This window comes from Salarias fasciatus, chromosome 20, assembly GCF_902148845.1.
Source record: "Salarias fasciatus chromosome 20, fSalaFa1.1, whole genome shotgun sequence".
Classification (NCBI taxonomy): Eukaryota; Metazoa; Chordata; class Actinopteri; order Blenniiformes; family Blenniidae; genus Salarias; species Salarias fasciatus.
Genome location: NC_043764.1, coordinates 18,710,352 through 18,730,638, shown reverse-complemented (window position 1 = coordinate 18,730,638; position 20,287 = coordinate 18,710,352). Strand labels below are relative to the sequence as shown.

General features: G+C 43.9%; 1 protein-coding gene across 1 annotated transcript; it reads left to right on the top strand.

Annotated features, from left to right (window-relative positions):
• The first annotated feature begins 9 nt into the window (after positions 1-9).
• Positions 10-20,105, top strand: ift122 (intraflagellar transport 122 homolog (Chlamydomonas)). The gene is made up of 29 exons (XM_030118701.1): positions 10-144; positions 1,516-1,582; positions 1,681-1,765; positions 1,860-1,938; positions 2,026-2,102; positions 2,214-2,280; positions 2,369-2,515; positions 3,251-3,326; positions 4,217-4,408; positions 4,810-4,948; positions 5,390-5,592; positions 6,354-6,491; positions 6,851-7,015; positions 7,239-7,436; positions 7,592-7,732; positions 8,156-8,209; positions 8,849-9,010; positions 9,837-10,003; positions 11,262-11,433; positions 12,692-12,794; positions 14,184-14,324; positions 14,432-14,529; positions 15,536-15,636; positions 16,671-16,836; positions 17,987-18,104; positions 18,194-18,322; positions 18,941-19,017; positions 19,145-19,309; positions 19,477-20,105. The coding sequence occupies exons 1-29, from the start codon at positions 101-103 to the stop codon at positions 19,561-19,563; spliced, it is 3,558 nt and encodes a 1,185-aa protein (XP_029974561.1). The 5' UTR covers positions 10-100; the 3' UTR covers positions 19,564-20,105.
• The last annotated feature ends 182 nt before the right edge of the window (positions 20,106-20,287 follow it).

The following is a 20,287-nucleotide window of genomic DNA, read 5'->3' as shown; positions in this document are numbered from 1 at the left end:
CGGACTCCTCCTGACAACAGCCTCTGGTATGAAGAGAGGAGAAACAACCTGTTGATTCACATAAAAATACTGCAGCTCGGATTTCCATTTGGAACTGGAAATGAGAGCGGTACTTGCATGGAAAGAGACGATTCGAGACCAATGGTAAGAAATGTGATTATTACAATTAAACCACTAATCTTGTCCGGATGCTGGGTGGTTAGCAACGGTGGTTGCTATGTAAACTAGTGTTAGCTAGCTGAGTAGCGTTAGCATCGCAGCAGTCACAGTTAGCCCGAATTAATGGCGAAGACAGTGAAGCGGGTTTTTACAACGTGCATTCAAGATATTGTGCAGACTACGGGCTTTTTAATGAACGCAGTGTGTCTGTGATATTTCCTAATTTTCGATCAGAGCTAACGGGATGTTAAGCTAGCTAGCGTTCGGTAGATTTTGGTATGTGCAATGAAAAAAAACATATCTGCTTTAAAAAGATCAACTAAAATCAGATCGTTAAAGATATTAATCATATAGTTTAACAATTTAGTTTGTGTCAGCTCGTTTTTATTTTTAATGAAGTTGTCCCGTACTAAGGAGAATTTCAATTGAGTAAAGCTGTTTATTCATCAAATGGTATCAGGACTCATGTAATTATTTATCTAGTTGGATCAATCATGAAACATTTCATCTGAGATATTCCGGCTGCAAGCTTCGAAAACAAAGTCATCTCAGCGGATCTTGAGATATCAATTTGTTCACAATTCTCCGACTCTTTTCTTCGTTCATCTATATCGGATAAATCCATCAGCTGCTTTTTTGGCTTTATTAAATTCCAACAATTATAGTCATAAAATGCACTCCAAGCCCACAGAAGTCTATACTTTCTATCATTTTTCATGGTGAAAATTCCACAAACAGTTAATTTATCTTTGGAAAAAAGACATTGGAGTTGCAGGACCTTATGACTCTGATTTTGTCTTGTGTGGACCCTTGCATTACAATGAACATTTGCTTGTAGCTTTATATATATATTTTTTTTAGTTCGGAAATCTCTACATTACTGGACAGTTGATTTTTTTTTTATTCAATCGCCTAGAGATCAAAAACACTTAAAGTATTTCATATGCTCATATGCTGTTTGATTTTATGACTACTTTTTTGTATTCTAGCATACTGAAAATAAAGTTGACTTAATTCAATTAATTTCAATTCAGCTTTACCTGTACAGCCCCCCTTCCATTCAGATAAAGGTAAAGCAAAGTACTTGACAGCAGTTAAAAACATTACAAGATAAAAACATGGAAGGACAAAGAAAGAAACCTTTTCAGAACCAGAGTCAGAGTTTCTGTTGGGTTAGAATGCTGAAAGAGAGAAACAGATAAGACAAAGAGAAACAAGCAAACAGACATAAATCCACTCACTACAGATGTGATGGTGGCAGGAAGTTCAGACCACAGCATCCAGTTCCATCCATGAACTTCTTGTCCATTGTGTGTAAAAAGCACAGTTTGATGCATTGCCAACATTTTTTTGCAGTGTGTACGACATTGCCTTCAAACCAGATGGAAGCCAAATCATAATTGCTGCAGGGCTTCGTGTGTTGGTAAAACCTCACTGTTACCTTAAGTCAAACATCCTAATATCATTATTGATATTATTACTGGCACCACTATTGAAACTCTTGCATTTCTTTTGTTGCAGGTATATGATGCAGCAGATGGAGCGATTATTCATCCTTTAAAAGGACACAAAGACATTGTATACTGTGTGGCCTATGCTAAAGATGGTATGCTTGACATATCTTCCATTTGCATGCCACACTTCCTGCACTGATTATTATTATTATTTTTTTTTTCACATAATAATGCCTTATTCTTTAGGTAAAAGGTTTGCCTCGGGGTCAGCAGACAAAAGCATCATCATCTGGACTTCTAAGTTGGAGGGAATTTTGAAATATACGTGAGTGTTGCTCTCATATTACACAGATAATAGTATCTCTGTTCTGTCATCATGCATCCATTTTTCTTTGAATTTGTGTATCTGTAGTCACAATGACTCTATCCAGTGTGTTGCCTACAACCCTGTCACTCACCAACTTGCCTCCTGCTCTTCTGGTGACTTTGGTGAGTAAATCAAGAGTGAAATTGTACATTTTGAAACCTACTTAACACTGTGTATATTTCTGGAGGAGCAATTTGGAGCAGTGAACATGACTGAACTCTTCATATCTTTAGGTCTGTGGTCTCCAGAGCAAAAATCTGTGAATAAGCACAAAGTGAGCAGTAAAATAACATGCTGTGGGTAAGCAAAGTCTTCAGCTTTAACCTTTTGACACAGCAGCAGAAATACATGCGATGCATTGTTGCTGTACTCTTGTTTTCGCTCGCAGGTGGACAAACGACGGGCAATACCTTGCCCTTGGCATGATGAATGGGGTGGTGAGCATACGGAACAAGAACGGAGAGGAGAAGGTCAAAATAGAGCGTCCAGGAGGCTCCTCCTCCCCTATCTGGTCCATAGCCTGGAATCCATCTAAGTTAGTAACTTGTAATTACTGTAGCATAATGGTGCGAAATGTAGAATAGATCCTATCTGAACCAACAGATTGCTTTTAATGCTTCACACTGTCACATTCAATTTTGTGCTGTCTGTCAATGTGACCAAGGATGAAAAATTTGCATTTTAGTGTTGAGTAATAGTGGGTGGCCAGCAGGTGGCAGTGGCGAACCAGCGAGTGGTTCAACTGTGACTGAGAGGGACAGCATCATGATGCCTCGGAGCGGTTCTCTCTGCTCTCTGAATCCCCCTGCAGCCAAATGGAGGAGTAGTGAATCACTGACCAGGCTGTGTGAGGAGGTGAAAAGAAGCAGACTGATGGAAGCTGTAGGAAACAGGGTAAAGGTGGCGCGGCCGAGGGACGGTACTTTTACGTTGAGGCTGCTTCGTATAATCACCTTGAGGTCACAGCTTGAGGTCAAGAAGGGACCAGAGGTTCCTGCACTGCAAGAGACTCAGAGTTTTATTCGTCACTGAAGTCTTGGGTAAATTCCCCTCGTCATGAGAGGTTTGATGCACAGTTTAAACGAGTCAGGATAAAATCACTGTAAAGCTTTGCATCATTAGCAGGGAGAAAATAGCTTATTATGTTGTCCTTGTTAAAGCCTGGCTACTCTGCTTTTTCCCGTCATCAGCACTTCAAGCCAGATCCCCGTCAGCCCAGACCGTTGTGATGAGTTCTTTCGCCTGAAGTCATCTTGTTGTATTTTCACAGGGATGAGCACAATGACATCCTGGCTGTGGCAGACTGGGGCCAGAAGCTCTCCTTCTATCAGCTCAGTGGAAAACAGGTGAATATCAAGTCTGTGATGAAAAAAAAAACATAAAACAAAAACAACCTTAAAGCACTGCAAGCTGTTTCTAAGCACAGACACCATGATGATTTTACAAGATCTATATACTGAGTGTTGTTATTGCAACTCCTTTCACTATCAGTTTTCTTCTCTGGGGAAAACAAGAGGACTTATTGAATCTTGAAACACTATCAAGCCACTGTATGTGCTACAACACACCGTGGCAAAACAGCATAGTGTTTGTTTGAAATATATAAAATTGGAAACACTTTACTGAGTTTAAGATCTGTGTTTCCTGTTGTAATCAGGCTGTCAGGCTCTATTGAAACCATAACAGTACACTGGAAGTGATCCCACTATGCTTTAATGGTACCCTCAGTATCCCTCCTTCCTCCTAAATTCCCTGTGGGCACCGCCGTAATTATAGATAAATATGCACTGTTCATTACGCTGCCGTTATGCCCGAGGCTCGTATATTGTCATCGGCCAATTTATCTGTTAAAATGAACATTCTGTTTTGATTACAACACCAGGAATTGTTCACATTGAAAGAAAAAAAGAAAGAAAAAAAAAAAAAGCTCTGAATTGTCAGAGAAGCTTTTATCCGGGGTGACGAGAAACAGATGTGGAGAATTGGGTGACCTGATATGATGCTGCTCAAATGGACTTTGAACACTGATACAATAGAGGCTATTTAAGTTGGAGAAAACTCTTCTTTGTCTGTCTTTTCATCAAACACTCAAAGGGACGGTTGAATGTTCCGAGCACTTTGAAGTGTGTCAGCCCAGACAGTGGGAAGCGTTGGCTCGGGCCCCTGGGCAGGACAGACAAGAAATACTTGTTTTATTCTCGTTTTAATTTCCATGTTTCTCTTTGTCTTCCCCCAGATTGGAAAAGACAGGACTCTCACCTATGACCCGTGCTGCATCAGCTATTTCTCCAAGGGCGAGTACATCGTCATGGGAGGCTCCGATAAACAGGCGTCGCTCTACACAAAAGATGGCGTGCGGTTGGGAACCATCGGGGAGCAGAATGCCTGGGTGTGGACGTGCCGGGTGAAGCCCGACTCCAACTTTGTGGTGGGTCCGCAGCTTGCAGGGCCATTTGCCTGGAAACCTTTTGAATTATAGAACGTGTCACAACGCGAGACCGGTGCAATATTTTAAAGCAGAGCAGTAAAAGCTTCGACCCACACCTATCATTCAGAATGCCCGTCTGCTTTCAGTGCGCTGTCTCGATGTGACAACACGGCCCTTCTTTAACCACACAAAATATTTGATTTACAGTCACACATTTACAGCTCTTCATTTCACTATATTTAACTAAAAGTGACGAGGCGCACAGCAGACAATTGGTTGCTGGCAGATTCTCTCGGTTCTGAGGTGTAGATGCTTTAACAACGGGGACATTTTCCCACTCTCACAGTCTTTTCTTAGAGGTGTTAATAGGATGTACTGCTACATTGTTGTCTCCTATCTAGGTGCTGGGCTGCCAGGATGGGACCATCGCCTGCTACCAACTCATCTTCAGCACGGTTCACGGCCTCTACAAGGATCGCTATGCTTACAGAGACAGCATGACTGATGTGATCGTGCAGCACCTCATCACCGAACAAAAAGGTTTTTTTGCCGGAGTTTATGATTTAGAGATATTGTTCCGCTTCTCCAAATAACAGGTTGAATGTGACACACTGCAGACAAAAGTATCTGAATTCTGATTTTTATGAGGCCATGTGTGACTCATAACTGAATTCTTTTACAACACAAATTAGAATTTTTTTTTTTTTTTCAAATCGGATCCAGACCACTTGCATATGTGGGCCTAAACTACATACATATGTGGTCTCAGTCTAACCTATCACATTGTGTTACATCCAACTTTTACGTCACTAGAGAGAGAAACCGTCACAATTTGGTTCAGGAGAGGGCGAGAGCTCTATGATCTCAATTTTATTTGAAGTCATTTCATGATAATCAAAAATGTTCAGAGAAAAACATACTGAATGAAACTTTCCTCAGTCTACCTGCATGTCTCTTTCTCATCCCCCTCTGTTTTTGTAGTGAGGATCAAGTGTCGTGAGCTGGTGAAGAAGATTGCCATCTATCGAAACCGTCTCGCCATCCAGCTACCTGAGAAGATCCTCATCTACGAGCTCTACTCGGACGACTCAGCGGACATGCACTACCGCATCAAGGAGAAGATCAGCAGGAAGTTTGAGTGCAACCTGCTGGTGGTTTGCTCCCAGCATATCATTCTCTGCCAGGTCGGAAGACATTCATTTCTATTACAATGAGAATAACTACATTATTTTGAGCTGCTTCGCAGGGAGCATCTTCAGACGTTGTTGAGTAAAGTACTCATAAAAACATGCTTTTTAAAAATTACATTACTGTACACTTGACATTTGAACACCACCAATAATGTGAATGCAGGGCAGATCGATGATTAGTAATTTACTTACAAGCATCAGCTGCACAGAAATGGAGTTTTTGCTTCCCCAGATGTTTCTGCCTTACTTGCAGAAAGCTCCAGCTGTGCATATGCTCTGCAGGCCCTGTGTTTCCCCCCCCCCCAGCCCTCTTCACACTAGATACATTAAGACAGTTAAATAAAGGGGAAGGCCACAGTCTGCTGAACCAGTGAGTGTCTCTTGGGGTTCCTCCCTGCCTCTCGTCTGTGTGTGTTTGACAGAGGCTGGTAGGGAGGAGGAGCAGCCATAACACTGAGGTTATATCCTTTTAAATCTGCCCGTGTGTGACAGAGGTGCTTCAGATCTCTCTATTGGGCAAACTCATGTTTCATGCCTCAGACGACTTTTTGGGCAATGTAAATGGGCTGTGATCGTACGTCTTTTTCAAATCACAAAAGTGTCGAAATTATGTTTAATCCACCTTTTATACCATTTAAAATGAAACTGTGGGATGGTTAAAAAAAAGGAAAAGTATTTCTCCATAATGAACCACTCTGTCTTTCATGAGTTACGCAGAATTGTGGTTTCAGCTTTCACTCATTGCTCTTGTGCAGGAGAAGAGGCTCCAGTGTCTGTCCTTCACCAGCGTCAGGGAGAAAGAATGGGTGATGGAATCTCTAATTCGCTACATCAAAGTGATTGGTGGCCCGCCGGGCAGAGAGGGTCTGCTGGTGGGGTTAAAGAACGGAGCGGTGAGTATTTCTGGAAAAAGCAGACCACATTAGGTGACCTTTAGAAATGGCAGACGCACTCATGGCCCAGAGGAAAGGCTGGAAAGTTTATTTTGTGCTCAAATGGGACTAAGTGTTGTAAGATACAGATGCATTTCAAATGATCAAAATATCACTATAAAATTCAACAAAACAATACAACAAAACAATGTCAATCCAGTGTAAATTTAAAGCATATGATAGTTTCACAGTTTTATTTAACTTGAGGGAAAAATGACCTTATATTTGCAGCCATTACTGCAGTTTCCAGGAATGAGGCAGCGTCACTACTGCCTCCTTACTCTAACTTTGTTCTGCTGGTTTTAATTTTTTTCATGCAGATCCTGAAGATCTTTGTTGACAACCCATTTCCCATCACGCTGCTCAAGCTGTCAACATCGGTGCGCTGCCTGGACATGAGTGCCTCCCGCAATAAACTGGCTGTGGTGGACGAGCACAACACTCTCCTGGTCTATGACATTAACAGTAAAGAGCTGCTCTTTCAGGTCAGTGGGCAGCGGAAAGGTTAGGATGCAGGAGCATAAGCTCGCTGAATTTTGAAATGCTTTTCAGTGGCGCAGCGGAGTGGAGATAAACAGAAACATGCATGTGGGTTTAATTATTTGCACTGCGCACAGGAATGTATTCACTTCAACGACCGGCTGGCCTGCGTTCAACAGTCACCTCCAGACCTTATTATTCCTGTACCTTCTTCTGGCTTCTCCGTAGGAGCCTAATGCCAACAGCGTGGCCTGGAACACCCAGTGCGAGGACATGCTGTGCTTCTCCGGGAACGGCTACCTTAACATTAAAGCCAGCAACTTTCCCGTACACCAGCAGAAGATGCAGGGCTTTATGGTCGGTTACAATGGCTCCAAGATATTCTGCCTTCATGCCTACTCCATGTCTGCAGTCGAGGTGCCTCAGGTGGGTAACGTGAACCCAGTCTGTCCTTGTCTGGAGGTAGAGATGACTATCGTAATAGAAAAATGCTTCATTATATAAATGGTAGCTGCTACAAAGATAGGAATGCACATTGTGAAGCTATAATGGTTTTCCTGTATTGTTGTTGCCTTGAACAGTCAGCGCCCATGTACCAGTACCTGGAGAGGAAGATGTTTAAGGAGGCTTACCAGATCGCCTGTCTGGGTGTGACAGACAGCGACTGGAGGGATTTGGCCACAGAAGCCCTGGAAGGACTCGACTTTGACACAGCAAAGAAGGCCTGTCACATCTCATTCTTTATAACACGACGGCCGTCATCTTACATAATTAACTAGTTTTAGTAACATTTGCAAAAAGGTTGTTGTTTGGTTGCGTCACTTTTCGATTTATTACCTGGAAACCACTCACCGCAAATTAGTTGTCAACAACCAAATGGACAATGGCGCAGTGTCCTTGATAATTGAGGCTAATTGATGATTCTAAATTGGCTGTAGTGTGAATGTGAGTGTGTGGGACTGTCTGTGTGTGATGGACTGGCGAACTGTCCTGGCTGCACCTATAACCAGCTGGGATGGGCTCCAGCCCCACAACCCTGAATTAGATAAAGTGTTATAAAAGATGGGTGGATTCTAAGAATCCTATAATGCAAATAAAAACAGTGAAATCTTGTCTAAATCTTATTTTTCGTCTTCCTCTTTCAGGCCTTTATTAGAATACGAGACCTGCGTTACTTGGAACTCATCAACAGCATTGAGGTAATATTTACTCCTCAAACATGGAAAACCCCTTCTGTATTGTGTGTGAATCCAAATTTCACATTTTTTTGCTTGCTGATTTCAATTCTGGCAACCGCAAAGGCCGACATAACCGAAGAGCCAAAGCACGGCTGTTATTGTTGTCATATATTTAACTGTGAACATTTTATTTCTTGGCTAAACTTCTAATGATTTAATAAGGGAGGCGCACATGTCCCGACTGACCGTGTCAGGCTCGGTCCACACATGACGGAAACATTTAAACACAGCGAAGCACTATCTTTTATCTTTGACAGGGTGTTTGCTGGACAGCGACCAGCCTGTCTGAAACTGTCTGTTTCTGCTTGTTTTTGCACTGGCTAATGTCCATGTTTGAAAATAAGCTTTTTTAAAGGAGTGAATATGGAAAAGAAATGTTCATTAGGTTTAATAAAAAAGTTTTATTGTTTTATCTCGTTTGGATTGGTTGTAAAGTATTGTGGTTTGAGTTTTAACAACCCGACTCGCTGCGTCAAGCCAGCCTCCCCCGTTTCTGGAGTGAATGTGTGTGCATGCAAAACTGTTGTGTATCAGTGTCGAAATGTGCGCGGCTGTTTATCCCTGCACACATGTCCTTGTTTGTGTTGACTGATCTTGCAGGAGAGGAAGAAGCGGGGCGAGAACGACAATGAGCTGTTCCTGGCAGACGTCTATGCCTACCAGGGGAAATTCCACGAGGCAGCCAAGCTCTACAAACGCACCGGCCACGAATCCCGAGCCCTCAGCATGTACACTGACCTGCGCATGTTTGATTACGCCAAGGTGATAAAGACGATCGACAAAAACGCAGGCGCACGCGACACGCATTATCGTCAATACAGACAAAGCGCTTCGCAAAGTATTGCATGTTTTAGGAGTTCGGAACATGTGTTTTCCTTCACCGTGTGCAGTTATGCCAAGTTGGGGCCCTGCGCTGCGTTCAGACGCCCCCCCCCCCATCCCGTCTGTCTCTCATCTCCTCATATATCACTGGAATCTCCACATACATCATCTGATCAGTACACAGATGGCGCACGTCTGCTCACATACCTCGCACAACTCCAGTGTAACTTACATTCAAAGTTGTAGTTGGAAATGGGGCACGAGTGGGGAGAAATGAAGTGGGTGTCTGCCCTTCCACCAACACTTTGATGACGGGGTCAGCTGGAGCCTCGACAAAGTCATGCTTTATTATGTTTATACATGGGGGGAAACTTTTGATCATCGGCGTTATATTCACTTTGTGGGAGCGGATGACACAGCCATGACTCACCGATGTATATTTGTGTGTGTGCGCGTATCAGATTATATGTGTGTTTGATGTGGCTGCTGTATATTTATGCGGCTGTGTGGCCATCTGGTCCCACAGGCTGTTTGTTTTAGGTAGGACGGACACTGGAGGGAAAGACCTTTTGGGAGCCTGGTGTGTGTGTGACTCTCTTCCTGCTGTCTCAGACCTGACCCATGCGGTTCAGTTTGCCTGAACTGGACTTCTCATCTTACTCGTTGAGATTGCCTTTTGTTATTGTCACGTCGACGTAAATCTGTCAGCCTCAATGAGACGTAATGCCGGACCGCTGCATTTCTAACCGGTTCTGCTGCTTTGCAGGAGTTTGTTGGGGCAACAGACCCGAAGAGCTCCCGGATCCTGATGACCAAGCAGGCAGATTGGGCTAAGAGCAGCAAGGAGCCGCGGGCGGCAGCGGAGATGTATCTGTCAGCAGGAGAACATCTCAAAGCTATAGACATCATAGGCGAACACGGCTGGGCGGACATGTAGGTGTCACTCATTTTCTAGAACAAGCTACCTATTTTACTTAGAGCTTGTACTTCATAGCTGATCAACAACCAGTAGTATCCCTTTTCAATTACTCACTACATCAAGATACTACTTAATACTGGTCTTCAGCTTCATTTACATGGCGCTGTGTGCAAGTACAACACATGCAATATACCAAGTACAACAGTCATTTGTGGCCACTTTTATAGAGAAAACCTAACAGTTTAGCAGAGTTACCTTCAGGTAAACTTTGACCCGTGATCCATATTTAATTTCCCTGTAAATTCAAGAATATTAACAGCATATGAAACTTACATTTGTAATGTAATTCTCAGTTTTAACACTGCCTTGAACAAGGTATCTTTATATAACGGCAGAACCGAAGAAGCTCAAGAAAGCAAGTGTCTGCAGAAAATTCATCTTTAGATAGTGGCCCCACCCTCAATGGAAAAACGTTTGGACCCTCCTGTCATAGACTGTATGAGTGTAATGGATTGCAGGTGATTTGTCTACTTCTGCTGGTACTTTCTAAAATGATAATTCCTTTAATCCACATTTAGCAGTGATGTGATGATCCTATAAACGTCTGTGCGGAGCATACTTGTCTGCTGCTTCTGGTTTTGTATGAAACACAAAGACTGCCTTCCATTGCTTTCCTATTTATGCATTGTGCTGAAAGCTTTCCTTTCATTAAGTTTTGTGTAAAAAAAAAATGCAGTCTGTTTGACACGTTTGATGCATTACACTCCAGTGAAACAGGTGGCAGAATGTAGCATAAGTCTGTTGTGGCTGTAATATATGCAAGACATGCAAAAATCTAGCTCAAGTGTTGCATACAATAAGCATTTTCAAAGCCTAAACCTGTTAAGGAAAATCTGTAACGGATAAGAACATATCTCTAATACTGATACTTAAGTCCAGTGAAGATATCGGCTTTGTTGAAAACCAGGCAAACTCACATTCTGTGGTCATGTCTGAACTCCCTGCTGACACCACCTGACCCTCTGTCTGCTCGGTGTCAGCCCCCTGTGGTGCTACCTGTGTGTCGGTGTAACTCACACTGTACTCGTACGCAGTCAGAGCTATTTAACCTGAATCAGATTCAGCCCGTGACCCTGACTGATTCACATTCTTTCTGGGGTCACGAGCAGAGTGTGATGCAGCAGACACCCAGCTTGTTTGAGGAATTTTTTTTTTTTCTATTTCTTCCCTTGCCCTCTCCGTGTGCTCATTCCCGTCTTCTCTCGCTCACAGGCTGATCGACATCGCCCGAAAATTGGACAAAGCCGAACGCGAACCGCTGGCAAAGTGCGCTCTCCACTTCAAGAGGCTGAAGCACCACGGCTATGCCTCGGAGACCTATTCCAAGATGGGGGACTTGAAGGCTCTGGTGCACCTGCACGTAGAAACCCGGCACTGGGAGGAGGTCGGACACATTTATACACACCTGCTCTGCTCATCACGACTTATATATAGAAAGCCCTGAGACAATCACATAAATATAAAGTGAATCATGCCAGGCTATATTTAAAAACTGCCGCGGTCCACAAAAAAACCACAAGATAAACTACTCCATTACCGTGTCTGGTTCACTTTTTCCAAAGAACTCCAAAATAGCCCACCAAATTTGTTGTAGTAGTCGAATGCAAAGAATACTGTGTGCCTAATTTCCCTATACATTGACAAGCTGAAACCGCACACACTCCAGAGCTAATCATCCAGCTTTGGATTTCTCTGTATCCATGCCCACATGATGATTAGGCAGCGAGAAGCTCAAAACACTCTACTGCACCCAAAGAGTATCGGCTTAAAGCTCCATTCTGCTTCCAATCAATCCTCCATCAGGATGGATCACGCTTCTCAGACATGAAGAAAATATTGCATTTCTTTTAATCCATCTGCAGTCTATAATCGAGTTAAAGGCGTTACAGAGATGCACGCCGCGATTTGCATGCTGCAAAAGTAGAGCCAAAAACAGAACATCAAATCACGATCACATGGCTGCGCTGTAGCGTCTGAGGAAGTGTTCTTGGAATATTTATTTAATCCTCCGAGAGAGAGAAGAAAAGAAGAAAGAGGAGGGAGGCCGAGGTTGAGCGAACTGCTTTATGTGTCTCACTGGGGGAGGCGGACACCAAGACAGCAGCATGGGCTGAGTTACAGCGCGGGCCATATGGACGCTATTCACTGCTGCACCTCTCTAAAACAATGTAGTGCTTTGGAGGACTTTAGACCCACAGGCCTGGGACACACACACTTCTCTCTTTTACTGTATGGTATGACTGGAGTGTGTTTCTTGGCCCAGATTTTGCCACAGGACATTTAGCCTAATTAGTCACTTTGACAGGCAAATATGTGTCCGTAGGGGGCCACAGCAGCTCTTTATTCCCTGTCATCCAAGCTGCATAAAAGCTGAAGTTGTATTTCTAACTGAGCATGAAATCAACTTAGCTCTTCCATGTTCTTTCTTCTCAACAAATTAATAATGTTGTAGAAATATTGTGATTGGATCAACGTGTTGCTCTGAAATATGTAGCAGCTCGTAGCACCCTAATCAGCTGCAGTTGAACTTTAATCACCCGGGGCAGTTCATCATCGTACCTGATGCATTACAACCCGAGGGACCAGATTCTGTTTGATGGACTAAAAAGTCTCGTCTGTTTTCTCTATGCTGATGTTCTCAGGCCTTCTCCCTGGTGGAGAAGCACCCCCAGTTCAAAAACGACGTCTTTGTGCCTTATGCTCAGTGGCTGGCTGAAAACGATCGCTTTGAGGAGGCGCAGAAAGGTGAGTAGACTTTATTGAAACTGTAACCCAGAACATTAAGACCACCAGAGAAAACAGTCCTGACCCAGCGGTGCTGTGGTATCTGGCACCAGCATGCTGCTGAATGGAGCCTCCATCGGACTTCAGTCATCAACGAGCCTGGCTCTTCTCTGACCCTCGTGTCAGTTCAGCCCTTTCCTTCCCGGGCCTACGTCTGAGAGATCCTGATCGCTGCAGATTGGGAACGGCACACAAAGAGCTGTACTTTCGTGGATTCACTGAGCCGCTTGTACGGCCTTCACAAACTGTCCCCTTGTCAAATTTGCTCAAATAGACACATTTTCCTCCTCCTGACATCAAATCTGAGGACAAAATGTTCACTTTCTGCTTAATATATTCCACCTACATCCATGTTGGTGGTCATGATGCTGTGGTTGATGGTTGTATTTACTCTATGCAATCATATTCTCTCCTAGAATGTATGATTTCATCATTATTTTACTGAACGCTAAAGTGCACAATAAGAGCCAGTATTCACACGTGGACGTGACGAAGCTCAAACAAGCTCTGGTCACATTTCTACCTCAGGATTCTCTGTACCCACAGTGAAGCACGATCCTCTTTGCTGGAGCAAAGCAGGACAGCGCAGAGCTGCCTGTTAACTGAATGACATGCATGCATGCCTCTAATCACCAGTACTACAAGCGGCTCTGATGATGATTACCAACTGTAACCATAGTTATAATCAGCTCATAGATTTATAATTATGATCTCAGCAGGCATATTTCCTCTTCTACATAATCTTCCTCCGCCTGTCTCGACACAGACGACATGACTGAACAGGCCTGATTGTACATCGTGCTGCTCATGGTCGTGCATTTTGCTGATTGTGTATGTTTTAGTCAAGCGGGGAATTAGTATTGTCTTAGCAATGATTGTTCTAGTTTTTCTCCTGTTCACTTCACTGTTACTTTTTTACTTATCAATAACAATTTCGGAGGCGTTAATATGGCCTCACTCAGATAAATTGGGGCGTTACAGATTTTGGGAGCCTCGGATGAAGCTCATTTGTTCCCACCACGGATTAACAGAAATGAATTGAATCCATAAATCAGATGGTTATTCAAATGGATGAACCCAGGAAGCGTGTTCGCCGGTCAAAACTAGCTTTCAACAAAAGGAGAAGAAAAGTTTCAACAGCCGTTGATGCTCTTCACGGGCCTGTGGTGGTCCTCTAATAGGTTTTAGGATATAAACTTTATTGATCTGATTACTGTAGACAGAAACAAAACATGCTGTAGAAGTGTGAGTTTTCTCTTGGAGTTCCAGTTTCCTCCCAAACATATGCATTTGAAGGTAGCCTTTTCATCAAAACAAATCAAACTCTGTTTTTGTCCTGCAACCCTTCAGCTTTTCACAAAGCTGGTCTTCAGAATGAAGCTGTGAAAGTCCTGGAGCAGCTTACCCACAATGCCGTGGTGGAGAACAGGTTCAACGACGCGGGGTACTACTACTGGATGCTGTCTATGCAGTGTCTGGACATTGCCAGAGGTGGGGTGTTTCTTCATTGTATCTAAACACAGTTCATACTGCGGTGTATAGGTTGCTGTGTTCGTGTTTATCCCCCTTTTTGCTGCATCTCTGTTTTTCCGAACTAGAAAGTGAAGAGCAGAAGGATGAAATGCTTAAAAAGTTTGAGCGTTTCCAGCATCTGGCTGAGCTCTACCATGTCTATCGCTCCATTCAGCGTTACACGGTGAGAACATGAGCCTTTGTCAGCCCTAATCTTGTGCGGCTACACCAGACAGAACTCCGAGGAGGCCTGGGAATTGATGAGGCAGCCATTTGATTGGCTGTCAGGGCGAAATAGCTTATTCCTGGACACAGTACCAACTCTGTCATCGCCTTTCTCTTTCAATACAAACAGTATTTTTATTTGTTTTGTTTTTTAAAAAAATACATTTTTCCTGACAGTTCACTGCTTTTCTCATTTCTCGTGCAACGACCTTTGTACTTAAAATTGCTGCGAATTTAATGAGAATGACTTTGCAAAATTAAATCTGCATGAATTAGCTTTAAAGTGAATTGAATATATGCACAGAGGGCGCTAAGTAACGTGGACATTAGAGGGAGCGGTCGGGATTCAATTTGGCTTTCAATTCATTGAAAGGGAGAGATCAGCTTGAAGAAACCACCATTACCATTTATCAGAGTCCGGGAACCTTTCTGACCCCTATTACCATGGTAACCAGCTGCCTAATTGAACAAGATAACTACTTCGTCAATGGCGCACGTCAAACCCTCAGCTCTAACCTACTTACAAATAGGCTATTCCTTCTTGTGAGAACTATGCGAGTGACCTGGGCTGTGTCAGTGTTCCTCTTGTTTGTTTTTTCAGCGCTTTACTTTGCAGCGGTCACACCCCTGCTGCAGCGAGGCATCGCCGTGATCCAGTCCAGAGCAGGAAGCCTTTATATCTCACTTTAACCCTCCGAGACAGGCACTATAGATTTGAACTATCAACTTCAGGGATAGAGTGCTGTTAGCGATTGCCTCGGAAAATTCCTTTTTCCGTTCCCCTTTGTGAGGAGGACTGAGGCTCTGCGAGGAGTTAAGCTGCTATTAGACCAGGTTAAAAGATGAAAAGAAATTAAGAAGGGAGGTAGGAGAAATGGAGCATTTAGAATTGTTATCTGATATTACTCTTTATAATCCCCTCAATTTCCATCTCTCATTTTTTTTCTTCTTAAATTTTTCTTCAGGATGAGCCCTTCAGCTCCCACATGCCGGAGACGCTCTTCAACATCTGCAGGTTTCTCCTGAACAACCTCACCAAGGACATACCACCAGGCATTTCTAAAGTGTATCCTAATATTTTTGGAAAGAAGAGACCCAGCATGTCAGAAAATGTCAGGCAATTATACTTTAAAGCCTAAGATTATACGTCCTTGGCCTCTCGAAAACTCCCAGCAACAGACACACTACTGTAAAATCGAGACTGGTAGCAGCAGTGAAAATAAAGCGGTGGGTAAGGGACAGAAATGAGAAAACGGATGTTTTGGTGCGGCTGCAGAACCCCCGCCGCAACTGAGAGAAAGACAATGAGAAGTGATAGAGAGGAGGAGTCGATGCCAGCTAGAGGCCCGCCTGAACGATCGCTTTGACTGCTGAACTCTGGGCCTGCTTCACCAACACCCTGCACCCCCCAGGACCATGCAGTCGCCCACAGCGGAGGCTGCTTTGAGGAAGGACTCAGCAGGAAGTGAGCGCGAGCAGCTGGGATCCTCTGTGGCCGAACGCTAAAATTCGAACCACTCTTCACTTTGATTTACCGGCTTCGCTTTGCGTTTAAGAGTTGAAAGCATATTCCAGAAATGCATCAAAAAGACTGCACTAGAAAAGTGACACAACAGGAGGACGTGTATTTATGAAAAGTTCCAGCCATGAAGCAGAATTGGGTGTGTAGGAGGAGCTGGAGAGTCGGTGGAGTGGAGAGGAAAGGAGGGAAACAGCGCGGAGGTTTAGGTGATGGAGAAGAGCCAGAGTGGAGCTTTTGCAGCTGCAGCTCATTGACCTGTGATTGCCTCTCTCATAGCTGCTCTCCTAACAATCCAACTCTACATAAATACAAATAAGCAACTATTTCCTCAACTCACAAACAAAAAAGCCCACACACAAACTAACCAAGGTATTACTTTCAAGGCATCCGGCCAGCAACGCCGGCTTAGCACAGTTGTTCTGTTTATTACCAGCAGCCAGTGAATGTATCTTCGTGCACCAGCATTTATAAATGCATACAAGTGCAATTTTTTTCAGACAGTATATTAAACAAAATATCAGGAAATCGATATTCCTGTGCAGATTCTCTCAATTAGCTTTCCTTGACCCGACCGTCAGAAACACGCTGTACGCGTTGGCCAAGCAGAGTCGAAAGCTGGGTGCGTTCAAGCTGGCTCGGTATTGCTACGAGAAGCTCCAGGAGCTGCACATTCCCTCACGCTTCCAGGAGTGCATCGAGCTGGGCAGCCTCACAATCCGGTCCAAGCCCTTCCATGACAGTGAGGTGAGTATTTAACCTGCTGGTTGACTCTGTGGCACGAGGACTTAGTGATGTTGCAGTGATTTACACGGAATAGCTCAAAAAATGTATGTTTGAGACTGTTTGTTTATTCTAAATTGCCCTCAGGTGTGAATTTGCAACAGAGAGTGCATGGAAAATCTGTAGATACTGATTTGATAATTGTGCAAGTAATTTTCAAAGTTCCAGTCGTATAACCATCCATCCTTTATATCCCGATGTTGTACTGGCTGGCGCCTGATCCCAGCTGACTGGAGACAAAGACGGGGTACAGACTGGGCAAGATGCCAGCCCATCAATGGGCAAACACACACAGATAATCACACACATTCACGTTCACTCCTATAGGCAATTCCACAGTCATCAGTTAACTTCAGATGTGGGTTTTTGGACTGTGAGAGGAAACCGGAGAACCCAGAGAAAAATCCACACAGGCACAATGGAAAACATACAAACCGCACAGGTTCCAGATTTTCTCTGTGAGGCAAGAGTTCTGAACCACAACCACACCGAGCGATCTCTGGCCAAACAATTCCAGAAAATTCAGACTGTGTTTTGGCAAGAATCTGGTGTTATGATGGTTTCTAATTCAGAGTTATATTTTAATTCATCCCTGTAGATCATACATTTTAGAAATTTTGGAAAACAAATCAGATATTTAAATATTTATAATTGAAAAAGGTTCTGACACATTGTTGTATTCTTATTTGAATGATAGGAACTGAAACCCAACATCAACACTGAACTTCAAACGTTCCCAGAAACAAACAATCAGTTGTTTGATTCTTATCCAGCTATTTTCCATCCACAATATAATACCATAAGCCAAGTCATGCTCCCAGCAGCAGCACCGCTGGATAACAGGCAATCTGCTGTCTGGATCAGGAAACTATCAATTTTGGATGGAAAAATAATAAAAATCAAATTTGTTATTTTTTTCCCCTCATATTTTTATGAAAATTTCAAACAAGTATGATTACTAGTAGTGATGTGTGGAATTAGGTTTTTTTTTCTTCTTCTTTTCTGATTCTGTATTTCAAAAGCTCAACAGAATACATCTCTCGATTTTGCACATTTTTTGGTTTGTTTCATGAGTATGTTCACGGACTGACCGAGCCTGGCGCGTCTCCCGCAGGACCTGATTGAGAGCATGATGTGCTACCGCTGCTCCACCAACAACCCGCTGCTGAACAGCCTGGGCAGCGTCTGCATCAACTGCCGGCAGCCTTTCATCTACTCGGCGTCGTCGTACGGTCAGTGGCACCCACACACACACGCGCGTGCGCCACCGCCGCGCGCGGCATTCATCACGTCTGACAGGAATGCGTGTGACGGTGTGCAGAGGTGCTGCCCCTGGTCCAGTTCTACCTGGAGGAGGGCATCGGCGACGAGGAGGCGCTCTCCCTCATCGACCTGGAGGTTCCCGACAGAGACCAGAAGGAAGCGCAGTCGCAACATTTGGACGGCGGAGGTATCCCTTTGATCACACGGAGCGTGTGACTGCCCACCACCTACACACACCCAGAGTAACAGATTATTCACATGAATTATTAAGTCTCGGCTCTGCCCGTCGTCCCGGGAGTTTCTATTCTTGCTTCAACGCCGCACATGTCTTCAAAGAAGCACATGGCTCTCCTCCGCCTTCTGACAGCTCTAAGAAGCTGTTTAGTCTGCATTGGCCTTGATTCTGCGCTTGTGGGTAAGCTGTCAGAACTAAGTCATCTTAGCTCTTGAGCTAATAGGGTTAGTGAGGCTCTCCTGTCTCATCTTAATGACACTAACCCTCCGAGAGCCACAGCCACAGCCCGACTGCAGGGATTAACCTGCATTAGCCAGCAGACACTCAAGGGCACCAAGGTCTGCTCTGTTCTTCCAGAGCCGCGACGTGAATGACAGGCACAACTGATTTTGAACACTTTGCCTCTCAGAATAGTCGTACAAGGATACTTACAGAAGGGCTTTTCCTCTTTCAAAAATACCGTTCCTGTTTGTACCAGAAAACACGTTCATGACAAAACAAGATGCACTGAAATTTGTCAAACGCGTCCATGTTCGGTCGGGTAATGTGTTTCCGTTGAAACATGTGTAGAGTCACAGTCCCTGAAGCTGAACGACGGGTTCGACGATGCGGATGAAGATCCGTTCACAGCCAAAATGAGCTTTGAGGTAAGAAGAAAGGGACAATTTAGATGAGGTGATTAATATTCTGCCAACTGCGCCGAGCAGCTGGAGAGGGTGAAGAGGACGGAGTCCATAATAGAATGTGGATGTGTTCGTCTGTGTGTCCGAGCAGCAGGGGGGTTCGAACTTTGTCCCCGTCAAGGTGAGCCGCTCGGTGCTGCGCTCCATGAGCAGGAGGGACGTCCTGATCAAACGCTGGCCCCGGCCGCTCAAATGGGAATACTTCCGCTCCCTGCTGCCTGACGTGAGCATCACCATGTGCCCCACCTGCTTCAAGGTAAAGCAGCGATGACGCACTGAGTTTAGACAACAGGCTGCTGCTGAAACTCTCTATATTTATATATATTTCTTTTTTTTTTTTATTTCCACTCCGTGTGCTTGTCGTCTGTAGAGATCTCACATGTTTTTAAGTGTCTAATGTCCACTCATTTTATTTTCTCGCAGATGTTTCACAGCGAGGATTACGAACTCCTGGTGCTGCAGCACAACTGCTGCCCGTACTGTCGCCGACCGATCGACGAACCAAACTGATCGAGTGAAAAACCGGAGCAGCTATTTTAAACATTTCGCATTTTGCACCCTCCAGCTAATCTTCTGTCTTTTGCAGTTTCGTCCCGCCGTTGATTTTTGTGCGTTGTGTCACTCCATTTATATTTGCATTTCAAGCAAGTTGTCCCTGTAATGTTCTTGGTGTATTCCGTAGTGTGGATGTGTAATTGAAGCCCCCTTTCAAGAGCGGCTCTTTGTTTTTTCATGGCTGAGTGGCTGAAGTAATACGACAAGCGGTTGTGTGTGTTGGTCATTATAGAGGGAAAGAAAAGTGCACCATCAGCTTATCAACCCAACTGGATTATTAACATCAGATTACCTTGGGCTGTCAGTGTGGGTACACCGAGTCTAAAATAAGAATAGAAAACAGCCCATTTATTTCAAAACGCTATTTTCATAAATTAAATTCTGTTTGTCTGCATGTCCTTCAGCTTCCGCAATGCAGCTGTGCTATATGTTTGACATGACATCTTTTCAGTCATGGATGTCTTTTTTATTGTTCGGAGAAGAATGTTTTTTTGAATAAACTATTTTGGTATTTCAAATGGGTGGATTTTTCGTTTTCTTCTAATATCACAAAAACAACCTTAAGTGTTTGTGAAGCTATGACAGTTTCAGACTCAACTAAAGAATACATGTCAGGAACAATACGCTCTACTTCTGATTGAGCTTCAAGCTATGAGTAGTGCTCCACATGATGAGAACA